Source organism: Salarias fasciatus (genome assembly GCF_902148845.1).
Source record: "Salarias fasciatus chromosome 7 unlocalized genomic scaffold, fSalaFa1.1 super_scaffold_4, whole genome shotgun sequence".
Classification (NCBI taxonomy): Eukaryota; Metazoa; Chordata; class Actinopteri; order Blenniiformes; family Blenniidae; genus Salarias; species Salarias fasciatus.
The window spans coordinates 8461435-8481549 of NW_021941229.1; the positions used below are offsets into that span (position 1 = coordinate 8461435).

At 44.3% G+C, this 20115-nt stretch overlaps 1 protein-coding gene across 1 annotated transcript; it reads left to right on the top strand.

Moving 5' to 3' along the window:
• Positions 1-508: 508 nt before the first annotated feature.
• Positions 509-19842, top strand: LOC115383257 (chondroitin sulfate proteoglycan 4-like). Its single transcript, XM_030085384.1, has 22 exons — positions 509-593; positions 2408-2571; positions 3172-4263; positions 4355-4777; positions 4856-4977; positions 6052-6160; positions 6293-7606; positions 9489-9581; positions 9771-10268; positions 10416-10547; positions 10778-10963; positions 11061-11243; positions 11316-11492; positions 11598-11796; positions 11880-12011; positions 13565-13740; positions 13829-14024; positions 14107-14278; positions 14449-14833; positions 14935-15087; positions 17218-17799; positions 18405-19842. Exons 1-22 carry the CDS (start codon positions 530-532, stop codon positions 19521-19523), a joined length of 7671 nt encoding a protein of 2556 aa, XP_029941244.1. The 5' UTR covers positions 509-529; the 3' UTR covers positions 19524-19842.
• The last annotated feature ends 273 nt before the right edge of the window (positions 19843-20115 follow it).

The window sequence follows — 20115 nt, forward strand, 5'->3', positions numbered from 1 at the left end:
TATGTATATATATATATATATATATATATATATATATATATATATATATATATATATATATATATATATATATATATATATATATATATAGGCATGAGTTTCCAAGTTTGGCACCACCTGAGCCTGAGTCTGAGTCTCCCCAGTGAAAAGAAACACCACACCATCTGCTGTACTTTCTGGAAAGCGCTCCTTTCTTTCTGTGTTTCTTTTCTTGAACCACCTGCTCCATGCTGGTTTCTCCCTGCTGCAGCACTGCCCCCTGCTGTCCAGTGTCGGTACTGACAGACAGGCCCAGTGAGTCTGATGGGAGGATCTGGGATTTGGAGCTCCACCTCTCTGCTCTGCTCACAGGTACGTTTCTTTGAGAGACTGTAATCCAGAGCCAGCAAACCCCACAAGTGGAGGCTGTCTGGAAGTTCTCCACCGTGCAGGGACAGTCCTGCACACACAGGACAATGGACTGCACGGTCCAGCTGCCAGATGTTGCTCTTTACTGACTGCAAATGACACTCTAGGAGTCTAACCAACGATGAGGTGTTCTGTGGCGGATCTTTTTCTACTCCTGCTGGTCTCCACAGGGCACATTTCTGCAGGTAAGAATAAGGAATCACTCCTTAAAAGATGCACAAGTTATAGAGGCATGCTGCTTTATACTTAAATGGAGGAAAACCTTTGCAGATGCAGGAGTGCTTGCAATACCTACCTGCTTGCAGTTATTAATGTCATCCTCTTGCATAATGCTTAAAATGTGTGTGACAGTTGCCAGATTATTTTCTAATCCAGTCTAGTTTTGTAGACTGGTGACATATGGCATAATGCTGGATTATATTCCATTTGAAAGACAGTTGTGTTTAATCGCCTGTTTGTTTGTAGTTTCTTTTGCTGATCCTCACAAGTTCAATGTGGCTAAACAAAGCTTTCATTATGAACTTTCTGCACTTTAATATTATGATAACTACTGCTGCTATTATTATTGTTATTATTATTAGAGTTTGCATTTATGGACAAGGTGTCTGCAGCCAAAAGCAGATTACTAATAATAATCCAGTGTTCACTGGTATCACAGAGGCAGATTAGAGATGAGTGGACAGGACCCGGTATGACAGCGAGCTTATAGGCTTTATTCAGAGAGGCATGCTGGGTCGGCCTGCTGACTGAGTACTTCTCATTTGGACCAGTGTTATAACACTCGGCTTTGAGAAGAAACTTTTTCAGGACAGGCATCTACCAACTGCAGATAAATCCAAATATATGATGGGTCAGTGGGACAAATGAAACAGTGCAGGCAGTCCAGAAGGCTACAAATCTGGAATGTGGAAGAAAACTGGTTCAAAAAGTGATTTTCTGTTTAAACAGAGACTGTATGAAGTTAACTCCAACATGTTCGCCTGCCATTTTTTTTGTTACTTTTGTTTGAGGCCAGTGCCTCCCAACACCACTGTGCCATTTTTCTGCAGTTTTTATTGTCCTCCATCTCTGAAAGTAACAGACGAACACATCTCTCTGACCTCTATTTGCTGTTTGTCACAGTTACAACAAATGGACTGTCATTTGACAAAGCACTTCGATGCTTCTGCTTTGTAGGTCAAATCAATTGGAGGGGAAAAAAAGACTACTTTATTCATTATTCACAGAGAGGTACTCACCCCACTTGCAAAATGCAAGTGCTTTAGAAAATAATGCTTTACGTACATTAAAAACCTTTAGAAGGGAAATAATTTTATGATATCCATCGAATTACAACTGAACATAAGCAACAGTGGATTCATGAAAGAAAACACATTATTACACACACAGCCGCATAGCTCTAGGGAGGGGGAGACCTGGATATTGTAACACATATATAATGGTAAAGATATTTACATCTACCTCAAGCTAAATACATCACACTTTTGATGTGATGCATTCAGGAACATAGTAATCTTTTCCCCAAACTGTCATTCAGTCTCAACTCAGTGCTGCATCTGTTGAACGATAACATGAACATGAAACGGTGCACAGCAACTGCTGGTATTCCTGCTTGCAGTTCGTGCAGGTTTAGACCACTGAAAGTCCGATTTGTGCCATCTGGGTCAGCCAGTGTAGTGTAATTAGCATCAGAACATTTCAGGGCGGCCCGCTCCGGAATGCATTAGTCGTCATTAATTGAATTCAGATAGCAGGTGCAAAGTGCAGAACAGACACCACATTGGCAGATCAGTCAATACAGATTAATGGTCTTTGCTGAACTTCTGTCTCCTCGAGGTATTTTAAATTTCAAGTCATGTGGGTTTCCTGAATCGACAATTTTGTAAGTTTCATCGTATTACATGATATAGCAGCCAAGATTAGCAAAACAATAGACTTAAAATCAACAATTCTGACTGTGGTACTGATGATTACTGTTAAAATGGTTTCATTGTTTCAGTTTCATTCTACGGTGATGGCTACATCCACCTGCGGACAGTGGAGACGTCTGTCCAGACGTTAATCCATGTTCGATTTCGAACCTCCAGTCAGTCAGGCGTGCTGTTCTTGGCAGCGGGACCCAAAGACTTCCTGCTTCTGGAGCTCATTTCTGGTCGTCTGCAGGTACTCCACAAGATACCAGGAACACACAAAGCTTTACCAGTTTGGAAGTGCTTCAAGCTATTATCAGGAACAATAAATATATTGTTGGAATTTCTGTCATGACTGCAGGATCAGTAAGCCTCGGGGCTTCTCACCTAAAAATTCCTCACATTTTCAAAAGGAGAGAAGAGAGAAACTTGTCCCTCTGGCCATTTTCCCCTCTTATATGCTAGTTTTTACTATGTAGAGGAGGGGCATAGAAAAAAAAAACACACTGGAGTGGGTGTTGAATTGCTCACACACACACACACACACACACACGCACATACTCAGAGGAAATGAACCCTTTGGCTCTGCTTTCATGATAGAACATGTTCGGTCATGACTGAGTCGATGCATAATGAACTGTACACAGCAATGACACCGATAATGAAAGAGTTGGATTGCGTTAGTTTTTGTACACAATAATTAAATGTAGCCTCTCATTATTTTACAAAAACTCTGTCATCATGTAAAGTAATTTTGTTTGTGACACTTTTCTCCTCTGGCTTCCATGGTGGTTCTTTTAAATCCTTTCTCTAATTTTTCCCCTGTTTTTACCTCTGTCTTCAAAACGTCTAGATACGTCTGGACCTGGGCTCGGGTGAGCGCTCGCTGCGTTCAGAAAAAGGCGTCCATCTTAATGATCTGGCATGGCACACTTTGGAGCTGACCCACAATCATCACAACATAACCATGACCATAGACCGAAACTCTCGCACCGCCCTCCGAATGCCTGGACCGGACCTGGAGCTCAGTGTGGAGGATGGACTTGTTGTTGGTGGAACAGGTGGATTGGACCACCCCTACCTCCTCAACACCTCCTCTGGGTTTAGAGGTTGCATGGATGAAGTTGTCTTCAATGAGCATAACCTGTTATCCAGTCTCAGGCCATACTCCGGGTACAAGAGTGTTCATGAGGTGTCTCTTGGTTGTAGTGCACAGTTCTCTGCAACAGAAGACGATCCTGTCAGTTTCTTCAGCTCGAAAGCTTTCCTAGCCCTCCCAGTCTGGGAAGTGCTTCAGGAGGGGGCATTTGAATGCGAGTTGCACCCTTCTGCAAGAGAAGACGACGGCATGGTCCTCTTCAGCTCTGGGAACCAAGGGCAATTCGTCGCCATTGAGATCAGAAATGGTCACCTGGTGGTGTCGGTAGGAAACGAGGAAGGGAGCAAAACCGAGCTGCACTCTCTGACACATGTCCACAGCAATCACACCTGGTACTCCATCCAGCTGCATTTGCTGCCCCAGAGCGTCCAACTCAAGGTGGACAGGGAGCTGGTGAAGGCCCGACTGAGTGAGGAACTTCAGGTCATCCAGCTCAAGGGGCCTCTTCTCCTCGGAGGGCTCGACGAGGACGCTCGGTCAGAAGCGAGGCGAGCCGGACTGCCTGGTCCACTCGGAGGAGGGGGCTCCTTCAAAGGCTGCCTACGGCACATCAAGGTGAACACTCAGAAAACAGGCCTTCCTCATGCCACAGTCACCAAGGACGTCACAGTGGGCTGTAAGACGGGGCAAGCTCTGAACAAAGCGACCACCATCAGCCCAACAGACCGTCCTGAGTCTGAAGTGACAACCATAGTGAACAACAGGAAGAACTCCAACATATTGATTCTCAGAAGGTTAGAGGTGGCAGAAGGAGGCCGGGCACCACTGGAACCCAAACACTTGAAGGTAAAACATTTGACTTTTATGTGTCATGATGTTTTCTGCATCCAAGTAAGAATTGATTGATGAGAGTGTTTCTATATCTATTCTCTGGCAGGTGAGTTTGGATTTCCATAAATTGGGCGTCCATCCATCTCAGTTGATGTTCCGCATCGAGGAGCAGCCCGTCCACGGCCAGCTCCGCCTCGACCTCAGTCCAGACCTCAGTCCAGACCTCAGTGGGAGGCTGAAGGAAGGCCAGGGCAGGACCGTCACGATAGGAATAGAGGAGAGGGACCGAACCTTCAGCATGCTGGACCTGTGGCAGGGCCGAGTCATGTACGTCCACAGCGGTTCGGAAGACCAGAACGACTTTTTCATATTTTCAGTGTTTTCCACTGTGAAGAAGGAGCTACCTGTGTTTTTGAGGGGAAACCGTCTGTACCGGTTTGATATCAGCATCACTCCTGTCAATGATGCCCCTGTGCTCAGTTTGCCTGATGGAAACCTCTTTACTCTGCTGGAGAAGTCCAAACGACAGGTAGGTCGAGTTTATTATTGATGTTCATATGAAGTGGTTATCAGTGCATAAAAACCAATGTAACGTAAACCCCCCCAGCTAACAACAGATGTGCTGAGGGTGTCGGACCCTGACAGTAGTCCTGAGGAGCTGGTTTTCAGCTCCCTGGGAGACCTCAACACTGAAGCCGGATATCTGGAGCACCAGGATTACCCCAACAGGTCAGCGCTCTGTGAAATGTATTACTTGCGAAACTTGGCGAAACTTCAAACTAGGGATGTGCGATACCACTTTTTTTCAGACCGATACCAAGTACGAGTACTTCATCTTCAGTACTCACCGATACCGATACTTGCATACCGATACTTTATATACATAAAATGTAAAATAATGCAATGAGATTATTTTTGAAAATTAATTTTATTTCCAATAAAAAGGCAGCCCAGCCACTACGTTTAAGTCCAAAATAATAGTCTGAAAAATAAAACAAGCAACTCTGAGTTTGCACTTATTTAAATGAAATTAAGTGCAAGATAAAACAATTTCTGAGTTTTACACTTTACATAAACGAAGGTTTTTAAATGTACTAATTTTAATGATTTTTTTATGAACTAAAGTCAAAGATAGAAAAACCCCTGAGTTTAAAGAGTTGCTCGTGTTCTCTGTGCTGCTCTCGGATCTCTGCTCTTCAGTTTCTCGGTCTTGCAGAGTTTGCCGTCGAGTTGCTGCCGGAGTTTTCTTTTTTTCCAGCACAACAGCGTCAGACTCTTGTCCACAAGCTTCGCCCTGAGGTGTTTAAACAAATTACTAGTGGTAAATGAACAACATCGCGTACCTCCTTTAGCAATTTTAGCATTGCAGAGTTAGCATTCTACAAAGCTCGGCTCGTTTTCACTTGTATAAAAGAATTTCCACACCGGCGGAGTTTTGGTGAGACGAGCAGCCATTCTGGATTCATCCTGTTGTCTCTACTCTGGATGAGACTCATGGAGAAGTCAGCCCGCTGCAGTGTAGCCCTGCGCCTGTCAGCGCTCCAGAGAGGAGCTTCTTCCTCTTTCATGTTTGTCGGCAGCTTGCATCCCATTTGGTTGCACTACCGCCAACTGCTGGTGAGGAGGGCTTACTACGCGTGGGGTTTTCTTGCCGTGAGTATCGGCGGCTGGCATCGGTAGCCTTCACGAGTACCCGATACCTTGAAATAAGGCCAGTATCGGCCCGATACCGATACCTGGTATCGGTACTCGCACATCCCTACTTCAAACGACTTTCGAATTAATGGCGCATCTGTCCTTCAGGGCCGTCAACCTGTTCTCCTTAACTGATCTGCAAGAGAGGAAGATCAGCTTTGTCCACACGGGGGTTTCAAACTCCAGACTGGCTCTCCGGGTCAGCGATGGGCAGAAGGTGAGAATTCTAGTGGCTTTTTCAAGATGTAAATATATATTAAACATAAGGTAATATGTTGCATTGCCTCTTTATTAGACTAGAAATGCAATTTAAAAAATGCTTTTCATGTTCATTTTCTTAACTCTGTAGATGAGCAACACCGTAGTTTTAAGGATTTTGACGGTGGCGCTTGAGCACAAACTGGTGAACCACACTGGACTGGAGGTGAACCAAGGCGAGGCCGCGGTCATCTCCACCAATCAGCTCGCGGTACAAGTGAACGTGGCTGTGGAAGTCTGGTACAATGTGACGGAGTTTCCACGATACGGCGAGCTCCAGAGGCTGCACTCGAGCGGGGACTGGAAACCGACCATTGCCTTCTCCCAGAAACTTCTAGAAAAAGAACGGATACGATACCTCAGCACTTACCGGGGCCTCCAGACACAGACGAACGTCACTGATTACTTCAGCTGCAAAATCAGCATTGATTCCATGGCCAGAGAGGAGGTGGTTTTCCCCATAGTGGTACGATGGATTCAGTTTAAGGTCACTCGAAGCAAGATGGAGGTCAACGGCGTTCACAGTGCTGTTTTAACTCCCGAGGACCTCCATGTGATTTCGAAGGGTGTTAAACTTAACGAGAGTGAAATTTTCTTCAAACTTGTAACAGCGCCAAAGAAAGGGCAGCTGTTGTTCAACAACAGAATCCTCCAAAAGAACTCGGCTTTCAGCCAGAAGAACGTGACAGATGGCTTGGTGAAGTACGAGCTTCTGAACAAACCGCAGGACGACGCCAGAGACGTGTTCAGCTTTCGAGTGTTTTCACGGCACGCTAGCTCCTCGGCTCACGACTTCAGGGTCAACATCAGGCCCGAGTCCAACGCCGTCACCGTCGTCAACGAAGGCCTGTCGATCATGGAGGGAGGGACCAAAGTGATCACCAAAGATATTCTGTTTGTTCACACGGCGAATAACCGTGAGGTCCACTACAACATCACCGTCAGCCCCCGCCATGGACGGATCCGGAGAATCAACCTCTCCAACTCAACTTCTATCAATGACAACATCGTGTCCTTCACGAATCAGGATATCACCGAGGAGAGGATCATGTATGTTCACGACGACAGCGAGACCAGGCAGGATTCCTTTGTGTATCAAATTATTGTTTACAAACCTCACAAACACAAAAAGGAGGACAGAAACGCAGAAGAACACACCTTCAATATCTCAGTGCAGCTCGTCAATGACGAGCGGCCCATCAGGGTCGTCGATAAAGTTTTTCACGTGGCCCGTGACGGCCAGAGGCTGGTGACACTGAACGACCTCCGTTATCGGGACGATGACTCGGACTTTGAGGACAGCTGGCTGGTGTACACACGCAGAGGGATTCCCATGGGAGAGCTGGTGTCGGCCAGTGATCCAGCTCACAAGCTGTATGAGTTCACACAGCGGGACCTGGAGCAGGTCAGTAACTGTTGAAAACCCTTCCTCAGGGGAAATCTTGAATCCTTAAAATATTTAGATTAATTACTATGAACTATGTTGGATTCCTGTATGAGCATACTGGGCAAATTTTCTGGTTTTGGTTTCCTTTGTCTTTGCCTATCGGATGAGCTCAGTTAGCATATTCAGTATATTTTGAAGACGTAAACACTATGTTTATTATTTCCCAGTTCCTTTAAAGAGACAGTTTAATGATGAATGAACCTGTCAGGTTTTTTTTGCTTTTCATTTAATCCCATTAGTCTCTCCTGGATCTAATAGATTCAGCACAATCCATAATAATGTAACACATTGAACGCATACATCGGCATATATTATCTGATAAAATAACCTTATCTTCTTCGTGTAGTTATAACATTAAAGCAAAGCTAATTATTTTCAGTCACTGATGGGGAAGGGATAGTATTTGATAAATTTATACTTCCCATTTTAAAATATTTTCATCAACAATGTATAATACTGTTGATCTTTTTTTAAGTTATCATCAAAATAAATTCATTTACTCAAAAAATCAGAATCATGCTGTTTATACACAATACAATTCTGTAAAAATCATTATTGTGTGTATCATATTGTGTGGAGGTGTGGGGGAACACTTACCAGTGCACAATAAATCCCCTAGTCATAATGCAGAAACGAGCTGTGCGGATCATACACAAGGTTAGTTTTTTAGAACATACTCACAATCTTTTTATTCTGTCTAAGTTATTAAAATTCAATGATCTTGTGAAATATAACACACTAATTATTCTGCATAAAGCATTTAATAAAACATTGCCAAATAATATACAGAAGTTTTTCAAATTAAAAGAGACAGTTCATAATTTAAGAGGGTATGGAAATTTCAAAATACCAAAAACAAAATCTACCCGTAAACGTTTTTGTGTATCGGTATGTGGGGTTAAGTTGTGGAACAACCTGGACACTCAACATAAGCAATGCCAAAATGTTCATAGATTCAAACTCCAATATAAACATACAGTTTGGTTGCAGTATATAGAATATAGGTCTTGAATTCACATTAACATTACTGAGTGTGTTTTGTTGTTTCTTTAATAATCCGGGTATACTGTTCATTTCCACTATTGGTATACTTGTATACAAGTCTGTATATGCTATCAGTTACCAATGGTAACGCCACCTTGTTTCAAATTTTTCGTTATGTAGATCCAAATCAATGAGTTATTAGTTTCCATGTGTATATACAACTACGGAAGTGAGAATTTTTTTTTTTTTTCTGACTATATTATGTTAAGGATAATTGGGGGTGGGATTAAATAAGTTTTCTTCTTCCCACTCCTTTTCAGGCATAATGAAATCTTCTGTTATTCCATTATTTGTTACATTGTTTATTGTTTTTGTTAATTTGTTTCCTTTCCTTTACCCTGTGCATTATTGTACAGCAATTGCCTGAAATGAACAAAATAAATGAAATGAAAAAAAAAAAAAAAATTAAAGCATAATTTTTGTAGTTTATGCAGAGGAGATTGAACACAGTGGTCAAGATTATTTATCATAATCATTCAATCATTCAAAATCAGCTGTCATTCAAAAGCAAGATCCTTCAACCTTACCACGGTTGCCTTTGACAAATCTAAAATTGAAAAGTCATGAGAAAGCACAGCATCTGGCCCACCCTGTGATATCTGGAGATTTGAAACCACTGATCTAAAATATTCTCACCAGCGGTTCCCTCAAACAGGATTAAAGGACACTGCTCCTAATACTCAGTTTAAGTCATTGATAAGTTTGAACTTATTTATAAAGCAGACTGATACATATAGTTTTTTTTTCCGTTTTGTGTTGCTGTTGACTTTTCATGTCCACTTTTCCCTCTTCACAGAAAAAAGTGTTATTTGTCCACCGAGGAGTGAGTTTTGGACGATTTGTACTTTTCGTATCGGATGGAAAACATTATGTTTCCACGCTGCTGGAGGTGAGTACAGTGTTTTAGTTTTCGTCTTCATTTGGTGGCTGGTACTCCTATTAAAAAGTTAAAAGGGGGCAGAAATGTTTCATTTTATTTTGAATTTAGATAAGATTACAAAGTGGGGAGAAAATGGTAGCTCATGATTATTTCATTTTCATTGTAGTTATTATTTCTTATTTTTGTTGTATTGTGTAGGTCATGGCGCAGGATCCTTACTTGCAAACGGAGAACAACACCGGTCTCATGGTGCAGCGAGGCGGGGTCACGACCCTGACCTCCGCTAACCTCAGCGTCCTCAGCAACCTTGACATCCGAGAGCCGCAGGAGGTGACGTTCGAGGTCTTCCTTCCTCCGAAACATGGCGTGCTCTGCTTCAGCGAGGGACAGAGACGGGCCGTGACCGAGTCGGACGCCATTTCAATCTTCACCCAGCGAGACCTGGTGGCCGGGCGTCTCGTTTACCACCATGATGGCAGCCCGGACCTGTCGGACGGCTTCAACGTGACGGCGAGAGCGAGGGAGAGGAGCACAGAGAGGAGACAGGAAAGAGCAAGGAGGGAGGTCCACCTGGATATTGGCGTGCCGATAAAGATCTACCTGGAGAGTCATCAGAGGCCGCCGACAGTCATAAACAACCGTCCAGTGGTGGTGGCAGAGGGGCAAAACATCTCAATAAACAGAGAACATTTAGAGGTAAGCCCTGCACCTGAACCTTTATTACCCCTAAACATCAAAATTACAAAATGAGATTTGTTCCATGCCTGCATTGTAACCACGTGATCAGGTTTTTTGTGGGATTTGTGAGATATTTATATATACGAGGCTTGCTTTTTCCACCAGGTGGTCCATGAAGACAGCCAACCCTCAGAGATCGTTTTCACCATCCAAAGTCCTCCCACACTGGGCATTATTCACAGATCATCTAGCGGCCAGCACCGTAACATTATTGGAGAGCAGCAGCACATCTATAAGGTAACTACTGAAGACAGGAATGAAGAAATAAACAAGCAATAAGCTTAAATGTCGTGCAGAGGGAAATCATGATTTTTCTGATGATTGTTCATGTCAAACATCTCAACTGAAAGACCCTAAAAACTGCATCCTGATTTGTATTTATGCTTGTTTTCTTCTGTTTTTTTTCAGCCAGAAAATGCCAAATAATGACTCTTGACTGTGGTTTTTGTTGTCCATTCTTCTGTCAGAGCGTCAAAAAGGAGACGGTAACTTCCTTCACTCAGGAGGATCTCAACCAGGAGCGGATCATCTACCATCAGCAGGCTGCAGGAACCTCCAATGACTCCGTCCTGCTGGAAGCAACAAATGGAGTGACTAAAGTGGGACCGATTAGACTGGAGTTCGACATAATCCCAGTTCTGCTCCCCCTGGAGGTACATAGCATTTTTTAAAGAGATTCAGGGAAACAATCAGCAGCTATCCAATCCAGCCTGAACAATCACCATTTCCTTTTGCTTCATGTTGCTGCAGGTTTCTGACTTGACACTCGATGAGGGCTCGTCGCTGCCTCTGACAGCAGACATCATCAGAGTTTCCAATCATCACTTCTCTGAGATGAACTTCCTGTACCAGGTCATTGTCCCACCACGGCATGGACACTTGGAGCACAGCCGGATCCCGGGAATGCCCATCACCGCTTTCACACACACAGAGGTTTGACCGACAGCACGCAAAAAAATTCACCATCAGAAGCAGAGATTTCAGTTTTACTGCTGTTTTGTCCAGGTGGAACGCGAATACATCTCTTATATCCACGACGGCAGCGACACTCTGAGAGACAACTTCACCATTGTGGCCAATCAGACTGAAATCAGGAAGCACAGTCTGCCCTGCACGGTTCACATCAGCGTCATCCCGGTCAACGACGAGACTCCTGCTGTGACAATTAACCGGGGCCTCAAGGTGGGAAATCAGTCATCAGATAGATTCATACAAAAAATAATAATAACAATAATAATAATTCAACAGGAAATGTATTTCTGTATCTTCATCCTCTGATTTCTCCAGGTGTGGGTGGGTTCGGTAACAGAAATAACGACAGATGATCTGAGTGCGGAGGACTCCGACACTTCACCCGTGGGTTTGGAGTTTGTGGTCACGCCGCCCAGCAATGGCCACCTGGCTCTGAAGAGTGCTCCATCCAGACACATCCTCAACTTCACCCAGGATCACATTCAAAGCAGACAGCTGTTGTTTGTGCACAATGGTGAAATTTGTTGATTTCTGTTGTTTCCTTTTTCCAACAATGCACCAGATGTGTGAACTTTTAGTTCTTTTGTCCCTGTGCAGGTGCGTTGACTGGCGGCTTTCACTTCCAAGTGAATGATGGGGTCAACTTTGCCCCTCGCCAGATCTTCAGCACCACGGCCCACTCTCTGGTGCTCACCCTTCACAGAAACAACCCCTTGGAGGTCTACCCAGGTACAGCTATATCAAATTCACGTCATGATTATTTGGACTCAGTATTAACCAACACTTCTCTTAAAAAAATAATATTTTACTTGGCTCCTGCTCAGAGGCGGAGCGTGGGTCTCAGTACAGAGGGGGCGGCCCTTATGATAGTAATCTTATTATTCAAACAATACCTCATCCTACCATCAAACAACACACTAATTCTCACTTTTATTGAGCCAAGCAAACTTATATGCCTCAGAAAGCAGAATAAAGTCACAAACCAGTTCACAAACTTGTTCTGAAGAACAAATACACATACGCGCGCACACACACACACACACACATACAAATGCAGCCTGAGACAGGTGTCAATCCTGTCAATCTCAGAGCGTCCGCTGTCCATGGTGCTGAAAATTCAGATAAAAACTCACTGGCTAAATCTGTACCATCTTTGATACAGCTTAAATATAAAATTAATACTATGGTCTAAAATTACACAATCTATTCAGACAGATATAGACACAGGTATCTATATCTTTTGGAATTCATGTATATTAGAGAAAAAAATAGACTCGGCGGTCTCTTATAGTTGAGAGCAACACAAAGCACATTCAAATATCCAGGTGTTTAAGACCACAGCATTCTGATAAAGATAATATTTCTGAAGGTTTCACTGACTCACCAATGGCTCCGATGTTAGGTTTTGGGTAGCACCGCTAGCGGCTAGCATAGTGTTTAGCATACTGTTTAACTTCCCTCCAAAGAGTTCAGATCAAGTGCAAAAGGAAAAACTCGTTCATGCCGCTCAGCCAATCAGCGCTGGCTTACAGCTCTGATGCATTCATGGACAGTCGTAATGTAAGAATTGGCAAATTGGAGCCCACACTCATATGCGTATACCTTCTCGCACACACTGCACATTTTATTATGATAATTTATTTACGAGTAAATATGAACACATCACATGAAACGGGGCCCTATGACCTTGTGGGCCCTGGATCGAATGCCCCCTTGCCCCCACTCTGGCTGGAGCCAGAGTGGTAAAGATGATGTCTGATTATAACTAAAATTAACACTAGCCTGTTTGCTGCTGCCTGCATGTTTGTAACTTAGAACAAAACACGACACCTGAGACAAATTCAGTAAAGCCTTCAAATTATTTATTCACTCCGATGTACAGAGGTTATCAAAATATTTGCAAAGACAGCCTCAATAGAAAAATGAAAACACAGTAATGCAGTTTGTAACTTGGCCACTGGGTGGCCTCGCTACTCCAGGTCACATTGTATGATTAAGTTGCAGTTCCTATGTGAGCTGGCACTTGAAAGGCTCTTTCCATTCTATGTTAGGACCACACATCTTGTCAGTAATCTAATCTAGATGATAGAAGTGGAACTACTATTCTTATTTACAGTGATGTGAAACTTGTGGTCTGAGAAAAGGAAGTAATACCTTCATACATTATTTTAACAGTAAATGAGTGACTTTCTGGATGTGACACTCCGATCATTTTGTCGTCTTTGGTGTTCACACTTCCCTGAATGTGTGTAATCTTGATGTGTCTGTGGATTAACTTGAAGGCTCGGTGACGCCGATCTCAGAGCAGGAGCTTCAGGTGGTGACCAACAACGTCAGCGACATCAGAAGAAACCAGTCCATCATCTTCGCAGTGACGGTTCCCCCGAAACTGGGCCGCCTGCTCCGACGCATGCCAGACAACTCTACGAGAAATGTATCCGCATTCACACAGAAAATGGTAAAGATACGTTGTTTTTGATCCATTTTTTTTATTATTTCGACCTGTTTATGTGGAGATACTTTATTTCACTGTCGCTCTCTCTCAGGTGGATGAAGGACTCATCCTGTATGATCAGAATAAAGCGGAGTCTGTGGGGTGGTCGGCCGCAGACTTCTTTTCTTTCACCGTCTCTTCCCCGCCAGCCTTTCTGCCCCCCCACACTTTCACCGTCTTGATCTCCTACCAGGCCAACGAACATCACGGCAGCCCCCATCACAAAACCCGACTGCTGAACAACGCAGGTACTGCCTCCACTTCAGGTGGATCGGCGTCTTGACTGTTTCCCAATAACTCACATCCGCTGTGTGTGTGTCTGCTGGTCAGGAGCCGTGGTGGCTGAAGGGGGCAGAGTGATGATTGACAGGTCAAAGCTTGACGCCTCCAATCTGTTGGGGAAGGTTCCCGAGGCCCACCGGAAGGACCACCACATCATGTATCGTGTGATTTCTCTCCCCCGCCACGGGGTTCTTTCAGTACAAGGATATAATCTCTCCAGGTGCTTGTTTTTTTTTTTTTTTCCCCAATTCATATCAAGTTTTTTAGTAAATGAATGAAAAAATGTTATCTCTTGTGATATATTTGTTATGTCAACAGGCAATTTAGCAGTTTTCTTATCAAATATTAAGAAATAATCAGTGAGTTTTTATTTTATTTTTATTTTTTCAGAAGCCAACCAGATTTCTCCCAGGTTGCCCTGAACAAGTTTGGCATAGCTTACACCCACGACGACTCTGAGACAACCAGCGACAGCTTTACTTTCCAAGCTTGGGTGGCACCGACGGATCTCTCGTCTTCCTCCTCTTCATCGTCAATGTCTGCGTTTTCCTCGGATTCCTCCTCTTTCTCACCTCTCTATTCGGCCTCGTCATCTTCCCTCTCGTCGTTAGACGCCGTTCCTCACCGCCACGCCAAAGACAGCATGTCAGTGACTGAGATGTTCAACATCACAGTGACGCCGGTCAACGACCAGCCGCCGCTGATCAGAAGCCGAGCCCCGACCATGAAGGTGGTGGTCGGGGAGAGAGTCGTACTTGGACCTGACCATCTTCAGGTGGGTAAAACGCAATAGACAGGCGTCCATTTTGATCCTGGGCGCACTGCTTCTCTTTGGAAGGAACATTTCCATTAATACCCTGTATATTCTGTGTCCAGGTTGAGGATCACGACACTCCTCCGGAGGAGCTGCACTACCTTGTGATCAGTAAACCCAACAATGGCTACCTGACGCTGGGCGAAAGACCCGAACCGGTGACCTCCTTCACCCAGTATGACGTCAACCATGGCCGACTGCATTTCATACAGCAGGTGAAGGGCCAGGTCTTTTCTATAAATGTTTATATGTCCAAGTGAGACTGAAATGTGTCAATAAGAGAGATATCTAATTCAATTCTTCTGTGTCATAAAGGAAAAAAAATATTGCAATGGTTTAAAACTTGATTGATACATGCATATTTTGCTCATGTTATTTTTTAACAAATTTCATGATGACTCCAAAGGGTGAACTTTTGAATCACAATCAGCAGATTTAAAATAATCGCCAACTTAGGGACACTGTGTGCTTCATATCCTAATATTGGCTACTCAAAGTCTACTTTTCCATTGTTCAGTTAAGGCTGTGCAGTTTATTCCATTCAGAAAATGCAACTTGGAAAATAAACAGAAATGACAATACAGTTCCTGAACACAGAATATTGGCCCCTTAGGTTCCAGAAAAGTGAATAGAAGATCATGGTCACAGCCCTCAACTAACTCCATAAAATAATTTTTCTTTAATTCTCCATCTCAGGGATAAACTAAAGAACACTCTTTCACCTCATCACCATACACACAAGCAACAAGCACCCATCTGCAACAACCCTCCTTATACAACCTCACAATCAGTCTGATTGTCACCAGGTGCAAAACCACCATAGGTGTGACCAATGACCCCTGATGAGCCAGGTTGAGTGAAGCCTGAAACCAAGAACATCAAACGAGTCCCTCTCATGATACCTGATCTAACAGATCATCAACAGTCTCATGAGGTCTTTAACTGGATTTTCAACAAAAACATGGGGTTATGAAACACATATTCACAAATGAAACACTTTCTCTTGAACAATACATCCATTCTGCACGTGCAGGGATAGATGGACATTAACAACAATGGCGGCCTCCTGTGTGGCATGACTCCAATTCCATATTCTTCTGGAACTTAGTAGTTTTATCGTTGAGAGTCATGTGGAATTTAATCCATCCGGTCCTTGGGTGGGATTATAAAACTTTTAACTCAACTTTATCTATAAAGCACTGTAAAAACAACCACCGCTGCGTCAAAAGCATAAGGTACGAGCAATGAAACAATAAAGTGGAGACACTATGAACAGGAGCAAAGTCTCAAACTGGGTTAAAAACCAGTGATTAAAAATGGGTTTCAAGGTAGTTTTAAGAATAGACAGTGAAGGGTCTGTCTGGTGCACATTGACAGGTCATTCCACAACTCAGGAGCGACAACAGATAAACCTCTGTCCCCTCTGAGCCTACGTCTGAACCTGGGTACCTTCAGGAGCAGCTGATCAGCTGACCTGAGGCACCGAGCAGGTGTGTAGGGGTGAAGAGTTCAGAGAGGTAAGGCAGGGCAAGAACATTCAAGGATTTAAAAACCAACTAAAGAATCTTAAAATGAACTCTTAAATGCACAGACAGGTAGTAGAGGCCAGGATGGGAGTGATGTGTTCCCTCTTATGTGTTCCAGTTAGTAGACGGGCTGCAGGGTTTTGAACTAACTGGAGACGTGCGAGAGGAGGCTGACTATGTCCAAGATAAAGTGCGTTGCAGTATTCCAGCTGGGATGTATTAAAAACATGAATCCCTGTTTCAAAGTGCTGATGTGAAAGAATGGGTTTTACCTTTGCCAACTTTCTGAGACCCAGGAAGCTGAACTTAACCATGGTGCTTATCTGTGTGTCACATTCAAAACCGCTGTCCATTTTAAAATCGTTGACTTTGCATGTGGTGCTCAGGGGCCCAAGTCATTAAATGACTTGGCCAAACACTGTCACCTCTGTTTTCTGTCATTCCATTCAAACATAAAATGTTCAGTGCCATGATCCAGGCATTAATGTTGTCGAGGCATAGCAACAGAGGTACCAGTGAGAAGGCTTCTTTCTTCTTTATTGGGTATTGTTCACATAACAGTCAAGGGAGATGCCATGTCTTCTAAAGATGGAATCCAGTGACAGCAAGTACAGAGAGAAAAGCAGTGGCCCTTAACTTGAGCCCTGTGGGACCCCATATGAAAGAGAAGCTGAGGAGCTAGCAAGGCTAACACACATGGTTCTGTCTGCCAAGTAGGACCTAAACCAGACCTCTCCTGGAGAGGTCTGCCCCCCCTCGCTTTTTATGTAGTTGTTTTGCTTTTTTGCTGTTTCATTCTTTCTTTTTGTTTTTTTCCAGGGTGAAGCCTCGACAGGAGTTTTCTACTTCAATGTGACTGATGGTCATCACCGTCCACTCTACAAACTGTTCAGTTTGGAGGTCATTAAGCCATCTGTATTCATGGCAAACAACACCGGCCTGTCCCTCGTTCAAGGCCGGACTGCGGTGGTCCTGACAACCAACCAGCTGGCAGCTCAAACCAACGGTCGGAGCAGGGCCGACATCTGCTACACCGTCACCGAGCACCCTTACCATGGTCGCATTGCTATCAACGACCAGGAAGTCACCACCTTCTGCCACGAGGACCTCCAGTTTGGGCGCGTCGTCTATCACATGACTGACCTCAGCACATCGGAGGACAGCTTCCAGATCTCTGTGTCGGCCTCATCTCCTGGAGTGAACTATGGGAACATAACAGCACAGACAGTCCAAGTGACTGTGCGGCCTCTGGTCTACCTGCGCGAGCCTGTTAGAGTTCCCAGCGGCATCGCTGTGAAACTGGGGAAGGCCATGATCGACGCCTCAGAGCTGGCGAGAATCAGCAGGGCCGATCCAGTCTTTGAGGTTCTCTCTCCTCCGAAACATGGAAAACTCGTCAAGGTACCGCTGTTTGTTTTTAGGAGAGACAGTTGAAACAGATTCCCACTTTAAGTACAAAGCCAATAATGATGAAATAACATAAATAAGCAGAAGTGCCTCCCTTCACATTGTACAAGTCCATAGAATCAGAGATGGCAATGAGAGCTGAACATATCTTTCACTTTGAAACAATTTCACTTCTGATATGAGATATGAGACACAAATAGTAGTCTTCTATTAGGCTGTAATATTTGTTAATCTGACTATAAAACAGTCAATGTTAGTGAGTATTAGGGTTAGGGTTAGTTATAGGTAAATATATCATGTTGATATCTTTGTGATGAGATTTGTTCCTGTAAATTACAGCGTTATTTACAGTCAGTTGAATACACTTTTTTAATCAGTTAATCGCTCATTTTTATGTAAATTAATAATAATTAGTCTCATTTTTTTCTTTCATGTTTTAAATTCTGTCATATTAAATCTGCTGAAGAAAATGCACAGGGCATATAAACATAATTGAGCAAACTTTTGCATGTACAGAATGCAAATATTGTGATAACTATAAGTTTATAATATGTTGTGCTGATGTTCTTTTTGTTGTTTCCGTTTGTCCATGTATGCAGATGACCTACGACCCTAATCGAGAGTCACAGGTCCTGAAATCTTTCACGTTCAGAGATGTGGTGCAAGGCCGAGTCGCCATTGAGGAAACTCTCAGCGACAGTGACAACCAACTCCCGAATAACTCGCTCACCACCGCGCGGGGCCACGCCCCCGCCAGACCGCGCAACGATTCCTTCGTCTTCTTGCTGAAGGCTGGAAACGTTCAGCCGGCGAAGGGCGAGCTCCACTTCACCATCCTGCCCCACCACCAGATGCGTCACGGCCCAGGCGGGCTCGGTAACGTGGACGGCGGCGGCCGCGAGCACACCACGACCCACCAGCCAACGCACAACAGGACGACGACCGGAGGAGGAAGAGGAGGCGGGAGAGGAGGATCCACAACCCACGGCGGAGCTCCCACAGGTCTGCATCCTCACATTTTGTCGCACAAGAACAGGACGCACCACAGGCCCAAGTCTCACGGCCGCTGGGGGAACCATTCGCGGAGCGGTTCCCATGGGGGGAGACCGGGGAGCGGTGCGGAGGGAACAGGAGGAGGCCACGGTCATGCCCCGCAGCCCAACGCTCCCGCTGTTCCGGAAAAACACGACCCGGGAAACCCTCCAGACACACACCTGGTTCACGTAGAGGTCCTCCCCCGCCCCGCCTCCGACCCTCTCCTCATTATCCTGCCCCTCTTGGCGTGTTTGCTTCTCATTGTCATCCTGGTGGTTTTGATTTCGGTGTTCCGTCACCGCAAAGAGAAACAGGCTCGACTGCGGCTCATCCAGGAGCTCGCGGCAGTGACGCTGCCCGCTGAGGAGAGCCCCTTCCTGGGGCCGTCGGAGAGGAGCGTGGCCATGCCGTCCGTGGTGGTCACCCCACTCGGCTCCGCCAGCTGCCCAACCTCCCCCAGTATCCCAATCAGTCCCAGGAGGAGGAGTCTGGCTCCTGGGATGACTTTCTGGGGGCCAGTTGAAGCTGATGTGGGAGGGGCTGCTGGGATTTCTACAAGTGGTAAAAATGAAAGAGATGATGTTCCAGGGGATAATACCCAAGTCCAAACAGCAGGATTCAAGAATGCTGTGAGATCTCGGTCACCTGCACCCACTCTAAAAGACAACCAGTACTGGGTTTAAAGGAAATAGAAAGAAAAATTGTGCCTTGGAGGTTCCGTTTGTATAGAAAGATTATAAATGGTATATGCCTGCTATCTTTAGCAGCTCTAATTCAGCCTGTTTTAGATATCAACCAGCAGATTTCATTAAAATGAATGGGACGTAGTCTGACTTCTACAAAGCCCACATTTCAATACAAAGCGAGGATGCAAAAATTCAAGATGCAAGTGTTTTGCATTGACATGGCCAAAAAAGTGGCACCCGCCAAAAATTGACAGATTAAAAAAAAAAAAAAAAAAATCAGTTTGCATGTCATTCTGTATCCCATCTAAAAAACTATTGGAAGGACATGTGTCCGTCCTTTTTCAGGGGTTTATTACAAATCGGTGCATTAGACCAATAAATTACACTGTGGATCTACTTCAAAAACAAATAAGTACAAGAATAAATAAAAAATAAAAGCCCTCAGTCAGACCTCCATTGAATTGTCAAGGTGACATTTCATAATGAAGATTTTTCGTTCCAAGAAATTGAATGCCATCATCCAAGCTACTGTTAATTTAAAGGGCAACTCTGGTTTTTTGACACCTGGACCTTATTTATAGGTGTGTGC

Bases quoted from the DNA above. Each gene is read 5' to 3' on its own strand.
- LOC115383257 (XM_030085384.1), top strand. From the start codon at position 530: ATGAGGTGTTCTGTGGCGGATCTTTTTCTACTCCTGCTGGTCTCCACA. The intron at 10,269-10,415 runs GTAAGCCCTGCA...TTTTTCCACCAG, and splicing joins TAAACAGAGAACATTTAGAG to GTGGTCCATGAAGACAGCCA. The intron at 13,741-13,828 runs GTAAAGATACGT...GCTCTCTCTCAG, and splicing joins CCGCATTCACACAGAAAATG to GTGGATGAAGGACTCATCCT.